This window comes from Plasmodium fragile (assembly GCF_000956335.1).
Source record: "Plasmodium fragile strain nilgiri unplaced genomic scaffold supercont1.109, whole genome shotgun sequence".
NCBI classification, from domain to species: domain Eukaryota; phylum Apicomplexa; class Aconoidasida; order Haemosporida; family Plasmodiidae; genus Plasmodium; species Plasmodium fragile.
In genome coordinates this window covers 3,846-25,806 of record NW_012192689.1, presented here as the reverse complement: position 1 = coordinate 25,806, position 21,961 = coordinate 3,846, and the positions used below count along the sequence as shown (strand labels likewise).

The following is a 21,961-nucleotide window of genomic DNA, read 5'->3' as shown; positions in this document are numbered from 1 at the left end:
AGAAAACAGAAGTATCTAACAAATCGGATGTACCTAGGAAACCAGAAGCACCCGGGAAATCAGATGTACCTCAGAAACAGGAAACACCTAAGAAAACAGAAGTATCTAACAAATCGGATGTACCTAGGAAACCAGAAGCACCCGGGAAATCAGATGTACCTCAGAAACAGGAAACACCTAAGAAACCAGAAGTACCTAACAAGCATGAAGCATCTGGGATATTATCGGTACCTAAGAAACCTGAGACACCCAGGAAATCAGAGGTACCTGAGAAACAGGAAACACCTAAGAAACCAGAAGTATCTAACAAAACGGAGGTACCTGGAACCACAGAAGTGCCAAAGAAACCGGAAGTACGCGCAAAAGCACAAGCACCTGGGGAACCAGAAGTACTCGTGAAAGCGGAATCATGTGGAAAATCAGAAGTACCTAAGAAAGCAGAAGTACCTAAGAAATCGGAAGCACCTGCGAAAATAAAACTACCTTGGAAACTAAAATTACCGGGGAAACCATAAGTAACTTCCTGTATGCCACTTCCGGCAGGCAACTTCACTGTTACAGTATGCTTATATATATTTCTTATATTTACCTTTTTATAACACGTCGTACTATGTTTATGACAGGGTTTATTAATATTTATATTATTTACCATATAGTTGCGCCTTAAATTATACTGATGTTTATATCTGTCCAATGTACATAGTTTGTGTATATCTAACGGGGGTTGTTTATGTGATACATAGTTTATTGATATTAAGAAAAGGGGCATGTACCCCTAAAAAGGGTATACATTTTACTACATTTTATATGTATGTATAATATACAAATATCCTATATGTAACAAACATTATATTATGATTACTCTGGATGCAACATGTGGCAAGTATTTTTATAAAATGTAACAGTGCTGTTTTGTTTTTTTCCGCACTTGAAAAATTGTGGCACCGAATGAATATACCCGTTGTATTCGCACTATAGTTATGTCCACAATAACAACAACATACGTCATGTAGAATTTAGCCTAAGCAGATATAGGTATGCAGAGTCCCCTACAACAACATCTACAGGGACAGTCGCCCTGAAGGGGGACAGGGTACACAGCTGGTTCTGCGTCTGAAATATGTTGGAGCAATCGTGCACATTTAATCCCCTTATATCCATAAATTCCTAAACTGTTTGCGAGTACTCATGCCCGCTCTTTTGCACACTCATAGTCGTCATCTAGCCCGTCCCGTGCTGTCGGCAATTGTGCATTGCGCGGAGCGAAGATTTGCTATGTGCGTGTGCGCTGTGTTGCCCCCGCGGGATGTGCATGCTGCGCGGTAGTGTGCATGAATGCGTCGTACGCGCTGGCAACGCGAGGCCTGCATGCGCTGCGTGCGCGCCCGCGCATGCCGAACATACATTATGCTTCTGCAGCTGCTGATGGCTGCGCGCAGTTGCGGGCTGTAGTGTGGCTATTCGCGGTGCATATGAGGCCTGGCGCGTTCTGTGGTGCGCGGATGGCGCGGTACCGTCGCAACCATCCCACGCTGTATGTCTCTTATTTCTCCACGGTGCACGCATGGTGCGTGTGCGCGCTGCGGTCGTCTTGCCTGTGTGGTGGTTGTGTTGCTCGCGGTGGCTGCTGCAGCAGGCTTGTGCTGATGCTGGGTACATGATGCGCCAGGCGGCCTTGTGGTCCATGCGCAGGGTTCCATACTGCGCACGGCGTGCGCACACGACTGTGACTCGCGCCGCGAGCACATGCTGCAACGGTGGTAGACGCTGCGCATAGTGCGCGCGCGTGGCGCACGCGTTCGCCTCATGTTCGTGCATCTTATGCTTGCGCCTGCCGTGCGCCTCTGATACCACGCGCGCGCTCTATGCGAAGCGTCTACCACCGTCGCACCATGTGCTCCTGCACTGTTCTTGCATGGTGCACATTGTACCTTACGCTTTTGGTGATCCAACGTATGTTGCGCCACTGCTTGCTGTCACCTTGCCAAGTGTGATTCGGTCACTCGTGTGTCCACTACACCTGCGGCCTGCATGCAGCATTGTTCTATTCATGTTCTCCTGCGCTTGTTGCGCATAGCGTTTAATGTCCCAATGTTGCATTCGTGCCTGGGAGTGTGCTGTGCACGACCGGTTCTTTCCAACTGCTCGTGGTTCACGCACATTGCACTGCATTGCCGCCCTGTTTCGCACTTTTTCCAGCACCGTGCGCCATCCCGCCTCGTTTGTTCCCCTTTGTAGCTTGTTCCTGCGCGCTTGCCGCGCTTTTGGTTGTTGCTCCTCTAAATGCAGTCGTTTGTACTTCTTTATGGTTGCCTTGAATCCTGTTTACGCAGTCCCGCGCGCGTTGTGCTGATCTTCTCCCTCTTTTTCACCACCGTGCCTTGCTCCGCGATGCGCTTTTCGATGGCGCTTTGTCAATTGCATCGCGCACTCGCGCGTACCCTTCACGCTTTTTCCATATGCCACTGCATCCAATTCCGGACTTCTGTTTTTTCCACCTTGCGCATTAATGCATGTCCTGCTACTCCACCTTTTGTTTTTTTCTTTTTTTTTTTCTTTTTCCTCTCATCACCCTAGCGCTGCTGCTGTTCCCTGTTTTCGGTGCTTTTGTTGTTTTCTTTTTTCTACACCTGCCTTTCTGACTTTTACTTTTTTACTTCCGTGTTCCCTTTGCGATTATGTTTTTCCCTACTTTCTCTTCTTAGCCGCATTCTCATATTTCCTGCTTGTCCCTTTTTTTATTTTATTTTATTCTTTTTTCTATTTGTTTTCCTTTTTGGTCCTTTTTTCTCTTTTTTTCCCTTTTTTTCCTTTTTTTCCCCCCCTTTTCCTCCTTTCTTTGCTATCCTTCTACTGCATCCCTTTTTCATTCCCTTTTTATTCCCTTTTCCTGCATGCTTCATTTGCGCATTGCTCTTGCGCTCCTTTGGCCTTTTGTCATATGCACTTCCTGCATGCTGCTGCTGCGCAGCCCCTTTTGTACACTGTTGTCACGTATCCTTACGCTTGCATGGCATTCCTATGCTTTTTTCGCGATTTCACTTCGTGCATCGAAAGCGTTTTTTGGGGTTTGTTGTTTCTGCGTTTTTTTGCATTCTACGCCTAATCTGCGCGCTATTCGCACTCTTTATTATTCGATTATTTCTGCTTTTGCATTCGCACTCCAGCCTGTTGTTCGTTCCATGCGCTTATTCCATTGCCTGCATCTTGCACCTGCGCGCGGATCCATATTTTATTTTCCACTACCTCTCATACTATTTGTCATCCTTGGCTTCCACGCCATTGCATCCGTTCATGGTTTTGTGTTTGCATGCGGCCTGCATCTGGCCTGCGCGCAGACCATCGGTCTCGGTGCACGACGCCTTCCACGCACTACCCGCTCACACGCGTCGCCCAACGCGGCCGCGTAAACCTCATTGTAGCCGAGTGTACGCAGGAGGAGAGATTGTCTCTCCGAGCAAACGCGCCCGAGTAAGGGGGATTGTCGACGACGTAGCCCAGTAACAAGGACGCGGCGAGTAGGGCAAATTGATGTTGTTGTTATTACTGCGGTTTTTAGTTGTACAACGGGTTTAGTGTACGCGCACAGAGACAGCCAGTGTGTGAAGGCGTTTAGTGGAGACCGGTGTAGAAAGGGCGGCGGGTGGTGTATATTCATGATGCGTTGCGTGTAGTATTTTTTGTATTTTTTGCTTTTCTTTCTTTTTTGTTGTTTTTTTTTTGGCTTTTCTTCCTTTTTTGTTGTTTTTTTTTTTATGCTTTTTCTGATTTTATCGTTCAATTTTGCTGTGTTCTTTGTGTGCATTCTATTCTTTTGTGGTGCATGAAGTACAGCAGGAGCTTCGGAAGTATTAGAAATAGAGAGGTCTAGGCCATGCTTCCGGAAATGTATTTATTGTCATCATTCTACATTTACATGAGCAGGGAGCCATACATGTGTGCGGCGATATACATTAATGTTGGGGAAACAGTCATATTAAGTTATTAGAGTATTCCTGGCAACATAGAATAGTATTATACAAAGTGAGTATAATATGAATCCGAATAAAATACTGACAGAATGGAAGGACTATAAACGAAAAGGCCATCCAGCTGGAGAATGGACTAGGTTCCGGGTAAGCTATTGAGAACTAGAGGGAGAACGGAGAAGAGCTTTGTGGACACTCGCAGCGACCGATGCAAGATGCCGAATATACGTGAATCGGACTTATGCAGCACAGTTGTGCGTTTTTAGTTTGAATATAGTGCGCAAGCAGCATTCATACAGTAACAGGGGACAATACGTACGGGTAGGTATCGGCAACCACCACGACAAAAACGATGAACAGCACATGTACATACAGGTGTGTTCATGTTTTCTGAATTGTAGGAATGGTTATGGCAGGAGATAGAACCAATATTACAAGAGTTTATTGCATACATGCAACAGAAGGACATGTGGGACGTTTACGGGAGCAACTGCAACAACCATTTTTATTACCACAGTGGAACAGGGTATGAGCACCACGTTAAGTGGCCCGGTACCAAGGTTATGTGCAAAATTATGTCCACAGCACTATTCTTCCTAACCGACACCAATGGGTTACTAGATTTTACGCGCGACGCGGATGAGCCAGTACAAAAATTAAGACAACTTATAGGGTGCACAATTGTAAATGTGTTTATGCATATACTGGAGGCGACCGTATGTGAGGGACACTGGGGGCTAGAGTATGCCTGGTACGTCATGAGGGAGAAGATGGAGGGGACGCCGACCAACATTATAAAAAGGAAGGAATGTGTCGAAGGGTTCATAGACAACGTTAACCTTGGGAGTTGGAGTATGAAGGCAAAAATTAAGGAGTGGATACAGAAGAACACGGACTTACGTACTTGGGCCCAGGATACAGAAATTAAAAGGATGTGCCCAACTGCCCCAGAAAAGAGTACAGAGGCGCAGAGAACAGGGAAGGGAGAGGGTAAATGGCAGGAGGGGGGGCCAAGTACAGACACATATGGAGAACAGGAAGTAAGGGCACACATGGAGACAGGACTCAAACGCGTCATAGGAAGCGGCATGCACGAGATAATGACAAAGGTGGGTGAACAGTTGGAAGCAGGAAGCAAGCCACCGAACACTGGACAACCGGGTACAGGAGCAAGGAAGCCAGGATCGGGGACACACGCAGCTGCGGGACCCAATGCGCCACCCACGACACCAGGAGGAGCACAACAGGACAGCAAGAAGGACACAATAAGTGAAGAGGACAACACGCATGGTAAGAACACGTTTCGTAAGAACACGAATAAACGGCCGAATACGCATGCCAAAGGATGACACGCCCCAATACGTACCGTACGAATATGGATGGATGCCACGGCTGGCACGACTACGCGGCGCGCATGTATACCGCATGAATATGCATGCCGTCGCCAACAACAACGCGCACGGCGGAACATCACCCCGTTCGTGGAGCCGAGATGTGCGGCCACGACAGGAGCGGCGGTACCGAACGGCCCCATAAGTGTACTGCTACCATCTACCCCCAGTTCACCGCGTGCGCAGTCCATCGAGTGGACACGGCCGCTACCTGACCGCACCGTCCCGGCCCCTTCTTTCTGTGCCACTGGTGTCCCGTTTTTTTTTATCATCTTTTCATTTTTTTATCTGTCTTCCTTTCCTCCATCATTTTATCAGCAAAGGATAAACCAGGCAACACGGAGGGAGCACCAGCACAAGGGAAAACGGCAGATGGAGCAGATACGAAGACACCAAAGGACAAGAAGAGTGATTCTGGATCCTCGGGACTTGAGGGAACAGGGGGCGCAAGAGCAGGGTCAACGAAAGCAAAGGACACTAACAGCCCCAACGCAGCAGGATCCGATGATGAAGGCACGGGCGCCACACAACCAGGACCACAACCACCACCACAAGCACCTGCATCCCCAGTACCATCATCGCCACCAGCATCGATCACTCCCCAGGCAGAACCAGCACCAGCAGGCGGATCTGCCGGTACAGGCAGTACAGGTAATATCGGATGTCACGACAGCGGCGTCACATCCTCCAGTGTATCTGTTACCTGTGGTACATATACTGCTCCGGGCTTGGAAGCCCCTCGTATTCCTCCGGGTGTTGCGGTCATAGATGAGGATGCTAACACCGGCCCAGGTATACTCTCTTTTGTAGTTAACATGGGTACTCTCTGTACCATGTGCACGGTATTATGGGGAAAGTGTGTACCACGGCACAAACACATACAGGGAGAGGACACAACAAAAAAAAAAAAGAGAACAACTGTTCCGGAGAGACAGAGGGAGTGACACCACGCAGAGAGAGAAACCAAACGTCGAATAAGAATGAGCGGCACGCAGAGCGGCAGAGTGATGGGTCGGGCGCGGGATGTAGACAGCTAGACGTCGACAGACAGACAGACACACACCTTGTGTTGTGTGTTGTGTCTTGTGCGTGTTGTGTGTGGGTGGGAGAGAGAGAGAGTCTTTTCCCGGGGTGGCACCTGCCAACCACCGTTCGCACCATGGCCACCCATCAGCGACGGATCATGGCCAATAAGCGATCGACCACAAACACGGTCGACCGCGGTGCCAACCATCCAACGACCAACCTGGGCACGCGGCAACCGAGCATGGTCAAGCGTGGCCATGAGCATCCATTGCACAAAACATCAGTTTCCTTCTTTATTCTTTCCCTCACCTTATTTTATAGGTACTGGTGACACTAAAGACGTGACGGCACCGGACCACAAAAACGGAGTATCACAGTCTCCAGAACTGACACCAGGACCTGGGCCATCACCTGCATCTCCCGAGGCACAGCCGGCACTGCCGGCACCACCGGAAACACCAGTAGAAACAACCACTACCACGTCCACGCAGACACCGTCTGCAGCGGAACCCGGGGCACCGGGTCCACCTGGACCACCGGGTCCCTCTGGTCAACCAGGTGCAGCAGGTGAAACGGGTGAAAAAGGTGCAACCGGCGCCCTCGGTAACAGTAGTGCGGATGCCGTCGTCGATGGCGGCAACGATGACCCCCCTCCTCTCAATCCACCCAAACCGAATCCGAACCCAGATCAATCGGGGAGCGGCCCCGGCGGCACCGGCGCGGGCGGTCTACCAGATGGTGCTGGTGGTGGAGCAGGACGTGGAGGCGGGGGAGGAAGTGGAAGTTCCCCCAGTTCAACCACAAGCCGCGCTACTGCTTCTAATGGAGACGATAAGGAAAACAACGCTGCCGACAGTAAAATGCAGGCTGAAAATGTTGGATTTGAATTAGACCTTAAACCATACAAAGGGGGCCTGGATGGATCATATGCACCACCAAGCCCAGAGGTTACAGCATCTGATAAACCAGTTACAATTCCGGGGCGCTCGAAAGATGATGACGCTATCTCCCCCATCTTCACTGCAAAGGACATCTTCCTTTCTTCCTCTGTTCTTATCTTCGTTGCATCCGTCACTTCCCTTATCGTCCTCTATTCCCTTTGGAAAGTAAGCACACAAAACCGCACAACGCACACAAGCACGCACAAATATAACCGAGTGGACACCATATATGCGTATTCGTAATATGCACCATAAGAGTGTGTTCCTAAGGAGCTTCCTTACATGATGATGCCAACACAAATGCATTCTCCTCACCCTCCTCTTTACCCCTTTTTTCTGTTTAGTACTTTGCGCACCTCGCCAAACGACGACGAACATATCGAACCGTTCGTGACGTTCCGTCACCGCCACTCGACGCAGAAATATTGCAGCATCTACAACGCGGCGAGCCGCCACCAGATTACGGGTACACGATGGTTAGGGCTAGGCAGCCCGGCAGATTGCCCGCCGCACGACGACGACGCCCACCACGCGTGCATAAACGCACCATCATCGACCTACACTTAGAAGTGCTACACGAATGTGAAGCGGCCGAATGGGAAAACGTCAAAGACGACTATTGGCAGATTGTCGTGCAGGAGTTTGCGCCCGACTTGGAACAGGAAGAGGACACGAATAACAATATCTTGGGTGTTTCTACCTCACACGCCGCTTTAGCAACCCACGATTCGACAACCCGCGCTCCACCCACTGACTTCGACGGAACAGATCCATGTCCACCACATGACCCCGATCCATGGAGTTGTATGGAAACCATACAGTCAGAAACGGACCCTTGTCCACCGAATGCAGCGGACCCCGATGCATGTAGTTGTATGGAAACTATACAGTTAGATGCACCACACAGTCGTGCCCCTACTGTTCCGGGGGACGCGACGTCGCATTGCACCCATTGGATTAACTGGATTGACCGCAACAAAGATATTCTGCGGGAGTGCACGGGGCACACGTGGTTTTTGCAATTAAAAGCGGATTGGCAACAATACCTGCGCGAGCACATGGTGGCAAACGAGCACAACGTAGTATACGGGCACCGTGAACTCGGTGATGCGGCAACCATGGAACGGAAGAAATTGGACCTGTGGAAAGAATGGGTAGCGCAACAACATGCGCTTATGCATATATATGGTGCGGAGGAGTGGTTCCAACATTTGTTGCATACTGTTGCGCACGAGACCACAGAAGAGACGGGATCCCAGAGGGAACAAACTTTTCACGCAAACAACATCCCTACAGCACAGGAAGGAGCAACCGACGCAGCAGCACAAAAGCGGGCCCCTGAAAATATACCGTTGACGAAGGTAAAAGAACCAGAACAGCAGCACGACCACTATCCGGAATTGCGACATACGGAGCACTTAACCGCTCACAAACTGTGGATGCTCGTCCTATCCTTACTTATTGAGGAATGTGACATGGAGCAGAATATGAAGGAGACGGAGTTATATGTAGATGACCTATTGGAGCAACTGTGACATTAGTATGACGCACCATATGCATGCGACATAACGCATGCTAACCGTACACCACTTTTATTTCATTATGTGATATACATAATATATTTCGCGTTTACATTATTCCATACGTTTTTTTTTTTGCTGCTCTGTTCTGCTTACTTCTGTTTCTTTATGCTTACTTTTGCCCTGTTTTGTTCTTTTTCTGTGTAGTCAGCCTCTACTACTATAGCTATGGGGACTGGGTTGCAGCGGTTACATGCATATAAAATGTAGATTTACATGAATAATATGAAGGGGTCGTATTCTCCTTTATGTGAAGTTAATTATTAACAGATGCGCACGTGCATTCGAAGGGTATAGTGCACAACACATATAGCATGCGAATAAGCATTCGCGTATACGGAGCGCTTGTCTGTCCGATCAAACGCGTCGACCAACGCGGCCGCGTAACGGGGATTGTCCGAGTAAGACGGATTCAACGAAGTAGCCGAGTGTCAGAAGGAGGATTGTCTCTCCGAGCAAAGGCGTCGACCAAAGCGGCCGCGTGCACGACGGATGACCATTGTGTCCGAGCAAACGCGGCCGGGTACACGGATTGTCCGAGTGTAAGAAACGAGGGAGACATTGTCTGTCCGAGCACACGCGTCGACCAACGCGGCCGGGTAAACGCGATTCCACGACGTAGCCGCGTGTTAGACAGCAGGACGATTGTCTCCGCGCAAACGCGGCCGATTGTAACAACGATTCGACGAAGTAGCCGAGCACACGTGGCCGAGTAAGGGCTATTCGACGACGTGGCCGAGTGAAGCGGTTCCATTACGGCGTTCGAGTAAACGATTCAACCAAGTAGCCCCGGGACGGACGGCAACGACGTCGGCAACGGCGGACGCATTGATGTTGTTATACTGCGGGTTTTAGTTGTACGCAGAGACACAGTGCGTGAAGGGGTTCCGTGGAGACCGGTGTAGAAAGGGCGGCGGGGGGTGTTATTCATGACGGTGTGTGTAGTGTTTTTCCTATTTTTTTTTTTCTTCTTCATAGGGGGGATATTGTTCCTCTGTGGACCAGAGAGTCGTCTCTGTGTTGTGTAGATGGTGCTGTTCTGCATGTGTACAGTATGTTGTTTGTTTGCTCTCCTTTTTTTGTTTGTCTTTTCTTTTTTTTTTTTTCCCTTTTTTCCCGTTGTTGATTTCGTTTTTTTTTTTTTTTTTTCCTGTTTTACGTTGTTCTATTTATTTGTTATTTATGTTCTTACTTTCCGTGTTATTCATTATTTTCGATTGTGATGCTCCCAATTCCTAGTGTAACTATAAGGATTGTATATGTGTGCATAGGTTATATAACAGGATACATACCCCTTCTTTTAACGTGCATGGTACAGTTATATTTAGGCGGATGTTCATGAGTAGAGGACACGGAGTAATTTATAGCGTGCACAACAAGTTCTGCGCGATGCACTTTTGCAACATATGTACCACGCTATAGTGATTCAAGGGTAATTCAGTTGTCCACGTTATGATCTTAGGGCACAATGGCGGCACCGTTAGGGCATATATTGGCCAAGTATGTGAGGGATAGGCAACTATACGGAAATGATGAGTTTTATCAGGTAATTTATTAACACCACCATCGCGGGGCGTCGTGTACTTATAACAGCCTCTATATAGGATAGTATGCACACTTGCCTGTATGTATATTGTACGAATGCGCCCGTGCACTAATTCCATATAAAGAATACAATGGGAACGTAAAGTACGTGGAGTAAGCACCACGGCATAGGCACACATGAATATGGACGAGACAGCTAATGTGGCCAATTATGCACACACATATATGTTCCTTGTGCACAATGCAGACAAGCCTACGGACAGATATACAAGCGGAACTGGAACAATTTGTGGCACATATGGAACATGACGACATAGACAGCTATGCAGCTAATTGTAAAAACACGGGTTATACGCGTGAGGGTGGGGGCCAAGACTTCTTCAAACATAACGAGGGAGACGAACTTATTTGCAAACTCATGTCAGGAGCATTATTTTTCATGAATGCGAACAGTTGGACTAAGCGGGGTGGGAATATGGTGGTCAGTAATGATGATGAACTGAAGGACTATGTGCGGTGTGCCATAGTAAATATATTTATGTACATATTGCTGGCATCTCCATGCAGAAGTCAAATGGGTGTATATTATGCATGGGACACTGTGACCCAGATGGAGGGGATTATGGGTGGATTAATTACAGAGGGCAAGTGCAAGCGGGGAGTGTTTACAGACATACAAACACAGGAATTCGACATGGAGAAACAGATTACGACCTGGTTAAAGAACAACCCGAGCTTGACTGAAAAAATTGAAGGGCCAGCAATAAAAAGCAAATGCACGCAAAGATTACAGGACCTCGTAAGCGGAACCACGGGTACACATGCCATGGATGACAAAATACAACTGCAGACAACGCAGACGCACGTTATAGAGGACTTACGGCCAGAGACCACGGTATTGGTTCGGGAGGTGCCGCCGCAGCTCATGCAACCGGCGCGGGAACATGCTACATCCCCAAATCCTGACTCTCCCGCCGACGCATCGCACGACGACGATGAGGACGACGGCGATGAGCAGGAGGACGTGAATGGTAAGAACATTAGAGGAACACAGTGCTACTAATACTGGCAACAGGAACACGCACAATACGCACACGGCCGCATACTAACACGGCCGGCACGGACACGACCGCCACCGATACGACTCCGCACGCACGCGGCCACAACAACAACACGGCTGGCACAGCACAGCACGGCATCGTTGAGCCGAGCGAGCATCGTTCAAGACGGCAGTGGTAGCGGCGAAGAGGCACAGGACGAGGCACCGGACGAGGGCGGTCGAGGACGGCGACAAATAAAAGTTGTACTGCTACCCTCCATCCCGACCCAGTCGACCGAGTTCACCGCACCGTACGCTTTCTGTCGCCTGACCCAGTGCACCCGAGTCCCCGTCGACCCACTGCATCGACACACTCTATCGAGCCGGACCCCCACCCTGCTGTTACCTGACCGCACCGTCCCGGCCCCTTCTTTCTGTACCACTTGTGTCCTTTTTTTGTATCATTTTGTCGTTTTTGTTCCGTTCTCCGTTTTGTAGGTGCCGCGCCAAAGCCCGGTGCGGCCAAACCAGCAAACAGTAAAACGGTGCAGCCGACAACCGGGGACCAACCATCAGGGACAGGAACACCTCCAGGACAGGCAAGAGCAGATGAGTCAGCAGGAGAGGACCCGGCAGTGACACCGCCGGGTTCACCACCGTCATCGCAACCACAAGCACCTGCATCCCCAGTATTACCACCTGCACCAGAGGGATCAGCAGAGGGACCATCAAAGGAACCACCGGCGGCACCAGCAGGGCACCCTCAGGCCCCGGCATCGGCCAACACGAACGATGCGGGTACTACGTCGCAGACCGCTACGACAGCTGACGGTAAGCAATCACAGTCTACCTGCGTGACCCACATTAACGACAATAAGATCCATCAGACAGCTGAAGGCAACAACGCTGTGAGCGTCGGAATCACTATCGTGGATTCCTCATCCACTGGATGCTCAGGAAGTGGTACCCCAGGTAGTGAGTCCAATTAGAACAAAAAAAAGAGAGAAAAGAAAAAAAACAAAAGAAACAACAATTTTCCGGAGACAGCGGGAGCGACAACACGGAGAGCGAGAAACCAAACGTCGAATGAGAATGAGCGGCACGCAGAGCGGTGCGAGCGATGGATCGGCCGCGGGAGGTCGAGTTACCGCCGCGGCAGGTACAGCGTCGTAGAGACGTCCACAGACGCCGCCGCTGACGGACGTCGACGCAGACAGACACACACATGCACTGTGTGTTGTGTGTGTTGTGTTGTGTGTGGGCGAGAGAGAGTCTTTTACCGGGGTGTCACCATACCACCGTTCGCACCGTGGCACCAATGGTGCCACCCGTGTGGACGACCATCAGCGACTGCACGGAGAGTCCAACGATCGGTTGCATCGTGTGAGCAATCAAGCATCCAACGCAAACTTCAGTCTTCTCGTAGTTTTCTTCACCCTCCTTTATTTCAATTTACAGGTGAAGATCCCACAAAAAGTAACAGTGTACCAGAGCCTCCCGCAGCAGCGCAACCAGCCGCAGAAGCACCACCGACAGCATCAGAACCAGCAGAACCAACAGAAACAGCAACTGGAGCAGCAGGAGGACCAGCTGATGGTACTATCCAAGGTACTGTTGCAGCAGTTACCCCTAAGAACAAAGGGGATGATCCTCCTAGTGCCCCGAGCCGTGGTGACCACGTGGTAGATGGCGGTAATGATGACCCCCCTCCTCTCAATCCGCCCAAACCCAAACCGAACCCGAACCCAAATCAATCGGGTAGTAGTGGCGGCATCAGTGAATCCGGTAGTTCCGCAGCAGGCGGTGGAGCAGCTGGAAGTGGCGGAGGTGGAGCAAGTGGAAGTTCCTCATCCTCTCCTTCAGAACCCTCCAGTTCAGGTTCCGCTGAAATCTCAAACCCGGGTTCCTCCGGATCAGCATCTCCATCTACCCCGCAAACTCCTCAGATTCCTTCCACTGCCCAGAATGATCAGCCTGCACAGAACAAACCAGGAGAAGGCGGAGTCGCTGGTGGCGGCCTCAGATGGGAAGATGTCAAGCCGTACATCCCCGCGATCATTCCCGCGGTGGTTGGCATTGGGATCATTGCTTTTTTCCTATGGAAGGTAAGTATACACGACAATGCGGGCATGCTGCATTTGCATCCGTAATATGTACCATTAGCAAAGTGTTCCTCACGGGCCTGTTCTATAATTATTAAACAAAAATGCACTCTTCTACATCGTCCGCCTTTTTTCTTTGTCTTTTTTTTTGTTTAGTACTTTGCGTACCTCGCCAAACGACGACGAACATATCGAACCGTGCGTGACGTGCCGTCACCTCCACTCGACGAAGAAATTCTAGACCATCTACAACGCGGCGAGCCGCCACCCGATTACGGGTACACGATGATTAGGGATACGCGGCCCGGCAGATTGCCCGCCGCACGACGACGACGTCAACCGCGCGTGAATCGCCGCACGATTATCGAGCTACACTTAGAAGTGCTCAACGAATGTGAAGCGACCGAGTGGCAACACGTCAAAGAGGACTATTTGCAGATACTTGTGCAAGAGTTTATGGGGGGCAACAACGGGCACAGTAGTTTCCCGGATGCTCCTACCACAAAGCAGGGTTTATCAGGGAGCAATGTTTCGTCCACTGACTCCGACGGCAAAGATCCATGTCCACGTAACGAAGACGACCCCGATCCATGCAGTTGCATGGAAACTATACAGTTAGAACCGGGCCCTTGTCGACCTCATGATCCCGATGCATGGAGTTGTATGGAAACCATACCGTTAGCAACGGACCCTTCTGCTTCTAACGACGAGGACTACGATCCTTGGAGTTGTATGGAAACCATACAGTTAGCAACCGACCGTTGTCCACCCAATGAGGACGACCGATGGAATTGTATGGAAACTATACAATTACAAACGGGCCCTTGTCGACCTAACGCAGAGGACCGATGGAATTGTATGGAAACCATACAGTTAGATACAGCACCCGACGCGCACTCCTCCCCGCGGAATGAATGCCCGATCCCCGACCACACTAATTGGATTAACTGGATTGACCGCCACAAACATATTGTGCGGGCGTGCACGGGGCAACCGTGGTTTAATGCCCTCAAATCGGAATGGAAACAACACCTACGTGATCACATGGTGGCAAACGAGGATAACGGAGTATACGGCCATAGTGAATTCGGTGAAGCGGCAACCGTGCCGATGATGAAACTGCGGTGGTGGAAACAATAGGTAGCGCAACAACATCGGCAAATGCGTATGTATAACGCTGAGGAGTGGTTCCAACATTTGTTGAATAATGTAGAGGCGGACACAGTACCGCCACACGGCCACGCACCTATAGTGGACAAAGACGTAGAAGTGGAAAAAGCCATGGCCGCAGAACATATGCTACGAGTGAGAGATTTACCGCGCTCGCAACTGCATCAGCCACCGCATATGAAAAAACGGTTAACCGCTAAAACATGGATACTGCTCCTTGCATTAGTCATAGAACAGTGCGAGCTCGAACGCAATTTGCAGGAGACGGAGTCATATGTGGATGACCTATTGGACAAGCTCTGAAATTAGGCTGAAGTCAGGGGTATGCAGGATACGGAGTTATATGTAGATGACCTATTGGAGCAACTGTGACATTAGTATGACGGGGCATATGCATGCGACATAACGCATGCTGACCGTACACCACTTTTATTTCATTATGTGATATACATCATATATTTCTTGTTTGCACTATTACATACCGTCTTTTTTTTTTTTCTGCTCTGTTCTGCTTGTGCTTACTTGTGCTTACTTTTGCCTTGTTTTGTTCTTTTTCTGTGTAGTCCACTTCTTTTAATATGACTATGGGTACTGGGTTGTAGAGCTTACATGCATATAAAATGTAGATTTACATGAATAATATGAAGGGGTAGCATTCTCCTTTATGTGAAGTTCATTATTAAAACATGCGCACGTGCATTCTACGGGTATAGTGCAGCACACATACAGAACGCGCCTACGCATTCGAGTATAAGGTGCTTGTCTCCGCGCAAACGCGTCGAGCAAAGCGGCCAAGTGCAAGACCGATTCGACGGAGTAGCCGCGTGCACGACGGCGGGAGATTGTCTCGTCGAGCAAGCGCGGCCAAGTGTAAGAAGGATTCGACGACGTAGCCGAGCACACGCGGCCGATTAGACGAAGTAGCCGAGCAAAAGCGGCCGAGTTCAAGACCGATTCGACGCAGTAGCCGCGTGTAAGAAGGAGGAGAGCTGGTCTCTCCGAGCAACCGCGTCGACCAAAGCGGCCGAGTGCAAGAAGGAGCAGCATTGTCTCCGAGAAAAGGCGGTCGAGTAAAGGGGATTCTTCCCGGGTGTAAGAAAGGAGTGATTGTCTCTCCGAGCAAACGCGGCCCGGTAAAGGCGATTGTAGCCGAGTGCAAGACCGATTCGACGAAGTAGCCGAGTAAGGCGTTCGCGTGACGGATCCAGAGAGGGAGCAGAGAGCGTGCAGTGGAGCGTGGCGCAGGAAAGAACACACACATTATATCGGCGCGCGACAAACCAAGGACGCAAGGCGGCAACGACGGCAAGGACGGCATAAACGACGACCACAATTGATGTTGTTACTGCGGTTTTTTAGTTGTACGCACACAGAGACAGTCTGTGTGACGGCGTTTAGTGAAGAAGGCACGTGCGGGGGCGGGCGTTATTCATGACGCGTTGCTTGTAGTGTTTTTCCTGTTTTTTCCTGTCTTTTTTTATTCGTTCTTTTGTTTTCTTTTCTGTTTCTTCCCTGTGCCCTCTATTTGCAATTCCTATGCACATTTTCTGTTTTTTTAAATTATGCGTTCTATCTTTATGTGCTTAATTTTTTCTATTTTTATGGAACGTTTGATTTCAAGGCACGCAGCAGTGAACCAAGGCAGAAGCAGCATTATCGACTAAAATTGGACGCACGCGCGAATTCATGTAATATAACAAGAATACGAATACTAGTAGTCTATAGATATTTATAACGGGTACAGTATATTTAAGTGAATAGTAGTAACATGGGGTCGGTACATTTGGCGAAAGCCTTGGCGCAATGGGTAATCGCCGCGGGGAATCTCGATCAGGACAAGTATGAGGTAGGAATATACAGGAGTAGAGGTCACGGACGGGCAGTTCCGTGCTAGGCCTTTATTGTTACACTAGAGAATGCAGCGTATCGTGGCACATAGCATTCAAGTACACATGCGCATGTATATATTTCCTGTGTTTCTCTTACATTGTAGGAAATGGTGTGGAACAAGACCAAGGATGTAATGAAGGACTTTGTGGACTACATGGAGAGCGACGATATAATACCGTATGCAGCGAACTGTGATAACAAAGGATGGGAGCACTACGCGCATGAGAATGGTGCAAAATTAGTAACACAGAAAGTCGGAGATAGAATTGTATGCGTACTTATGGTAGGGGCATTGTATTTCATGAATGGGTGGCATCGTGCAGAACAAGTGAGAACAAAGGAGGAAGCCATTACCGAAAACATAAGGGAGCACTTACGATGCATCATAGTACACATGTTTAGCGAAGTATTAAACGAATCCGTGTGCAAAAGTACGTGGGGTACATATTACGCATGGCACACCGTGAAAGAGATGGAGCATGGGACAGGCGGTGTTTCGGGAGGTTTAATACAGCAGCGGAAATGTGGTAGAGATTTAGTTGCGCATGGGAACATAGGGGGACTTAGGTTAAATGCAGCAGTCAAAGAATGGTTACAGGCGAATAGCACACTACAACAACGACTTCAAAACGTGAAGGGAACTAACACGTGTCAGACCAAATGGCAGAAGGGATGGAAAATAGCGGATTTCTTGAACAATGAGAATATGGAGCATAAGGACACCTTAGGCATTACTGAGATAGTGAAAGGATTGAAGGAAGGCATGACCGACATATTTAGGGAAATCCGGAAACAGGTAGAGCAAGACGTAAAAAAAAGGCAACACGCAAAGAACAGGAAGTCCGGTAAGGCAGGCGACGTTTGGGCATCCTGAGACAGCTTCGCACGAAAGCGGAAGGATAAGTACAGACACGACAACTACAGACAGTGTCGACGTACAAGGGACAGAGCAATGCGAAACAAGCTGCAGTTATGTGAACAACGTTCGTTTCTGTATGCTTCGAATAATATAAAAAGTAAATACTGACACTCCTAATTCCTATTTGTTCCTTTATTGCAGCGACGGATGGCAAAAACGGACAGGCCGCCAGCGAGGCGGCAACACCATCAAAGGACACGTCAGGTAAGGACCGATGCGAGAAAGCACGAATACACTGCGCACACGAACACGGCCGAATACGAATACGCGGCCGCATACGGACCGTACGAACATGGATGCCGACACGGCCACAACACGCATACGTGGGGCAACAACAGCACAGAAAACGACTTCGCTGACGTTGAGCGGCGGCAACGATTATGTAGCAACGACGGAGTGTAGACGAGGTATGTGTATGTGCGGCAGCGGCCACTGTGTAGCGGCATCACAGTGGTGTAACAGCGGCCGTGAGGCACAGGACGGCGGACGAGTGTAGACGAGATGACGGACGAGATGACGGCGACAACAAATAAAAGTTGTACTGCTACCATCCCATACCACCTCACCGTGCGCTTGCTGCCGCCTCATGCAGTCCATCTAGCCCAGTCCAGCGAGTACACTGCGTCCACATTGACCCACAGCATCGATCCATGCATCGACCCACTGCATCGATCCATGCAGCCGACCCTACCCTGCCGCTACCTGACCGAACCGTCCCGGACCCTTCTTTCTGTACCACTTGTGTGCTATTTTTTTTTTATCATCATTTATGTTCTCATCTTTCCTGGTTACAGCAGACAAGGCCAAAAAAGACCAGGATCAAGGAAGCACCACATCATCAGACACAGCATCCGGAACACCCGGGCAAGAATCAGTAGGAACCACAGATACCACACCCGCAGGAGTAGCATCAGTGGGGAGGAATGATCCCACAACATCAGCAACAACGTCATCAACTTCAGCACCAACAACGTCAACAAGGTCCGTCCCAACAACATCGACAACAACCCAGACAACATCATCTACATCGCCTGAATCTAAAGGTAAGGGGACTACGTGTACGGCAAGTACCACAAGTGCTAGTACACATGGTGCAGCCATTACTCTGAACTTTGGGTGTACCTCAGACCAGGAGTTAGGAGTTCCACCCAGTACACTCCTGCGTCCCACTGATGCAGCGCCAGGTAACAATTCTTATGCACCATAGTGCACATAAACACCCGCTGGACTATTAGAGGAAGCAAAAAAAAAAAAAAAAAAAGCAACAACAATTTCCGGAGAGAGAGGGAGAGACAACACGGAGAGAGAACACAGAGAGAAACCAAACGTCGAATGAGCAGAGCGATGGGTCGGCCGCGGAAGGTAGCGGCCGGTAGAGGTACACGTCGACGTAGACAGACACACACACTGTGTGTGTTGTGTTGTGTGTCGGAGAGAGAGAGAGTCCTTTCCCGGAGTGGCACCGTAACCACCGTTACCCTACGGCCGGTTCTCCAACGGCCGTGAACGGTGAAACGGCGGCACGAACCAACACTCGTGTAGCCGATCGTTTGGCCAACCATCCTACCGCCGTCGCCCACGTGGATGTCAACCGTGTGGGCCACCATGAGCGAATGGACAATAGGAAACCGTGTAGCAGACCGTGGGCAAAACCATCCGAAACATAACTTCGGTTTCATCCATGTTCTTCTTTACCCCGGGGTACCCATATAGGAACTGAAGCAGGGGCCACCAACAACACCAAGGATCACACAACACCAGCAGCAGCACCAGCAGCGGAACCAGCACAGGGCGCGGGACCGGAGCCACCGGGACCTCCACGTGAACCTTCTGCTGGAACCAAAGACAAAAGTACGGCGCAGCCATCCGGTGCTGACAGCAACATTCAGATGCCGGTTGTCGCTAAGCCAGGTCCTACAGGACCCGAAGGTCGTGGAGGTGGCACCCCCACAAACTCTGATGATGCCGTATTCGGCCCATGGTCCAAATCAAACAATAGTATCTATCTATGGACAATAGAGACAGCGCCCTCCGACAGCGGCGGAAGCAGTGGACGAAGTGCTTCACCGGATGGACATCCACAAGGAGGTGCACAAGATGGAAAACCAGGCAGTCCCTCTAATCATTACTACGGTGTACCCTGTACTACGAAGGATGGCAACCCTGATTGTGATCTCAAATTAGCAGTACCATTTGAACCTACCACAAACCTCTCGGATGGACACTTTGGACCCGGTGCCACACCCGCTATACGGGACTTACACCACGACGGAGTCGGCAAGGAGGACGTGCCCCTCGATATTCCTGACCTAACCGACACCGTCCTTACCGCCACTACTCCCGTACTCTTCTTCCTGTCCGCCGTCATCGTCGCCGTTCTGGGTTATTCCCTTTGGAAGGTAAGTGCACACATCAATCAGGGAATGCCGCGCGTGCAGGATGTTTATACCTCAGAACATCCCTACGCGCACAAATATATGATCGTTCGCACCAATATACTCCTACACCCGCGTTCATTCCTTTTATCCTACCGTCCTCACCCTGCTCTTTACCCCCCTTTTTGTGTTTAGTACTTTGCGCACGTCGCCAAACGACGACGAACATATCGAACCGTTCGTGACGTGCCGTCACCGCCACTAGACGAAGACATATGGCAACATCTACAACGCGACGAGCCACCACCCGCTTACGGGTACACGATGGTTATGGATAGGCGGCCTGCATCTGCTGCCGACCGACGATGACGACGTAAACCGCGCGTGCATAAGCGCACGATCATTGAACTACATTTAGAAGTGCTAAACGACTGTGAAGCGGCCAAATGGGATACGGTGCAAGACGACTATTTGCAGATTGTCGTGCAGGAGTTTGCGCGTGACTTGGAGCGGGACCCGATTATGTGCAGTAGAATCTTGGATGTTCCGACCTCGCACGCCGCTTTAGCAACCCATGATTCGACAACCCTGCATCCACCCACTGACTGCGCCGGCACAGATCCATGTCCACCTAACGAAGATGACCCCGATCCATGGAATTGTATGGAAACCACACAGTTAGCAACGGACCCTTCTGCATCTAACGCCGATGACCCAGATCCATGGAGTTGTATGGAATCCATACAGTTAGATGCAGAACAGCGTCGTGCTCATTCCAACCCCGAGCACGCGCCGTCGTACTGCACCCACTGGATTAACTGGATTGAAGAACACAAACATATTTTGCGCGAGTGCACGACGCAGCCGTGGTTTTTGCAGCTAACGTTGGAATGGAAACAATTCCTGCGTGAGCACATGGTGGCAAACGAAGCATCCGCTGCGCACAGGAAAGCTGCATCCATGGAAACGCAGAAATTGCATGCATGGAAAGACTGGGTAGCGCAACAACATCGGCAAATGAGTATGTATGGCCAGGAGGCGTGGTTTCCACGTTTGTTGCATACTGTACAGGAGGAGAAAGTGTCGGACAACGGCGCCGTACCACGAGTAGAAAAACACTTAGAAGTGGAAAATGTAATGGCCGCAGAAGATGTTCTAAGAGTGCGACATGCACAACCGTCGCAACTGCATAAGCACACTTACATGAAAAAACCGTTAACCGCTAAAATATGGATACTGATCTTGGCATTAATCATTGAGGAGTGCGAGCTTGAAAGCCGTTTGCAGGAGAAGGAGTTATATGTGGATAATTTATTAGAACACCTTTGATATTAGGATGAACCAATGCGCACTTAAATAAATGGAAATGACACATAATAAGAACAGTTTTCTTTTCCCCATTGAGCCATATACATAGTATGTTGCTATGCTTACGTTACTTCCTACTTCTTCTTTTCTTTTTTCTTTTTTTTTGTTTTCAACAGGTTTCTTCATTCTAAACAATATTGCTTTGCATTTCTCTTCTTTTTTTTCTTTTTTGTTCTTCCCTTGCTCCTTGTGAAGGGGCGGGTGCTGTAGCCATACGTGAAAATTATGTTACCATAATATATAACTTTTCCCCTGTACATAAGTATAAAAACTCTCCATACACAAACCTTTCATAAGTTAGACTTTAAACTTTTTTTTTTTCGCGATAAAATATACATGCACAAAAAATTGTGTTTGCATCGCCGTTATAAAATAATGTGATTGAACGCATTCTCGTTCCAAACGATTGATTAAGGCACCTAGTATTTTATATCATCAGCGCATTATGCGGAGAGTATAAAGGCAATAAAGCCGTAAATTACATATACTCCTGTATATATGTAACGGTTCAGTTACAAAAGAAACATTTTCCATCTAAAACCTTACAACTGAACCCCCACACATTATTCTAATTTTAAAACGATGTTTCCTCTTCTAAAGCTCAAAAAAATGTATCTTCTGTGTATTGTGCTTTTTTTTTTTTTTTT

The 21,961-nt window shown here is 49.3% G+C and overlaps 4 protein-coding genes across 4 annotated transcripts in view; all 4 read left to right on the top strand.

Moving 5' to 3' along the window:
- Nucleotides 1-399, top strand: part of AK88_05261 (uncharacterized protein) — a gene marked incomplete at both ends in the record, with an annotated part of 8,038 nt that extends 7,639 nt beyond the window's left edge. Inside the window, one exon of the mRNA XM_012482863.1 lies at nucleotides 10-399. Coding sequence (XP_012338286.1) covers nucleotides 10-399 — 390 coding nt within the window. The remainder of the gene's footprint in view (nucleotides 1-9) is intronic.
- Nucleotides 400-4,034: 3,635 nt separating this feature from the next.
- Nucleotides 4,035-8,861, top strand: AK88_05260 (uncharacterized protein; the record flags this gene model as incomplete). The annotated part of the gene is made up of 6 exons (XM_012482862.1): nucleotides 4,035-4,115; nucleotides 4,370-5,258; nucleotides 5,678-6,151; nucleotides 6,707-7,491; nucleotides 7,747-7,792; nucleotides 7,894-8,861. The coding sequence occupies 6 exons, from the start codon at nucleotides 4,035-4,037 to the stop codon at nucleotides 8,859-8,861; spliced, it is 3,243 nt and encodes a 1,080-aa protein (XP_012338285.1).
- Nucleotides 8,862-10,692: 1,831 nt separating this feature from the next.
- AK88_05259 (uncharacterized protein) lies at nucleotides 10,693-15,065 on the top strand (the record flags this gene model as incomplete). The annotated part of the gene is made up of 5 exons (XM_012482861.1): nucleotides 10,693-11,482; nucleotides 11,989-12,462; nucleotides 12,949-13,595; nucleotides 13,749-14,682; nucleotides 14,845-15,065. 5 exons carry the CDS (start codon nucleotides 10,693-10,695, stop codon nucleotides 15,063-15,065), a joined length of 3,066 nt encoding a protein of 1,021 aa, XP_012338284.1.
- Nucleotides 15,066-16,530: 1,465 nt separating this feature from the next.
- Nucleotides 16,531-21,275, top strand: AK88_05258 (uncharacterized protein; the record flags this gene model as incomplete). The annotated part of the gene is made up of 7 exons (XM_012482860.1): nucleotides 16,531-16,608; nucleotides 16,756-17,497; nucleotides 17,713-17,775; nucleotides 18,366-18,755; nucleotides 19,285-19,970; nucleotides 20,142-20,273; nucleotides 20,424-21,275. 7 exons carry the CDS (start codon nucleotides 16,531-16,533, stop codon nucleotides 21,273-21,275), a joined length of 2,943 nt encoding a protein of 980 aa, XP_012338283.1.
- Between the last annotated feature and the right edge of the window lie 686 nt (nucleotides 21,276-21,961).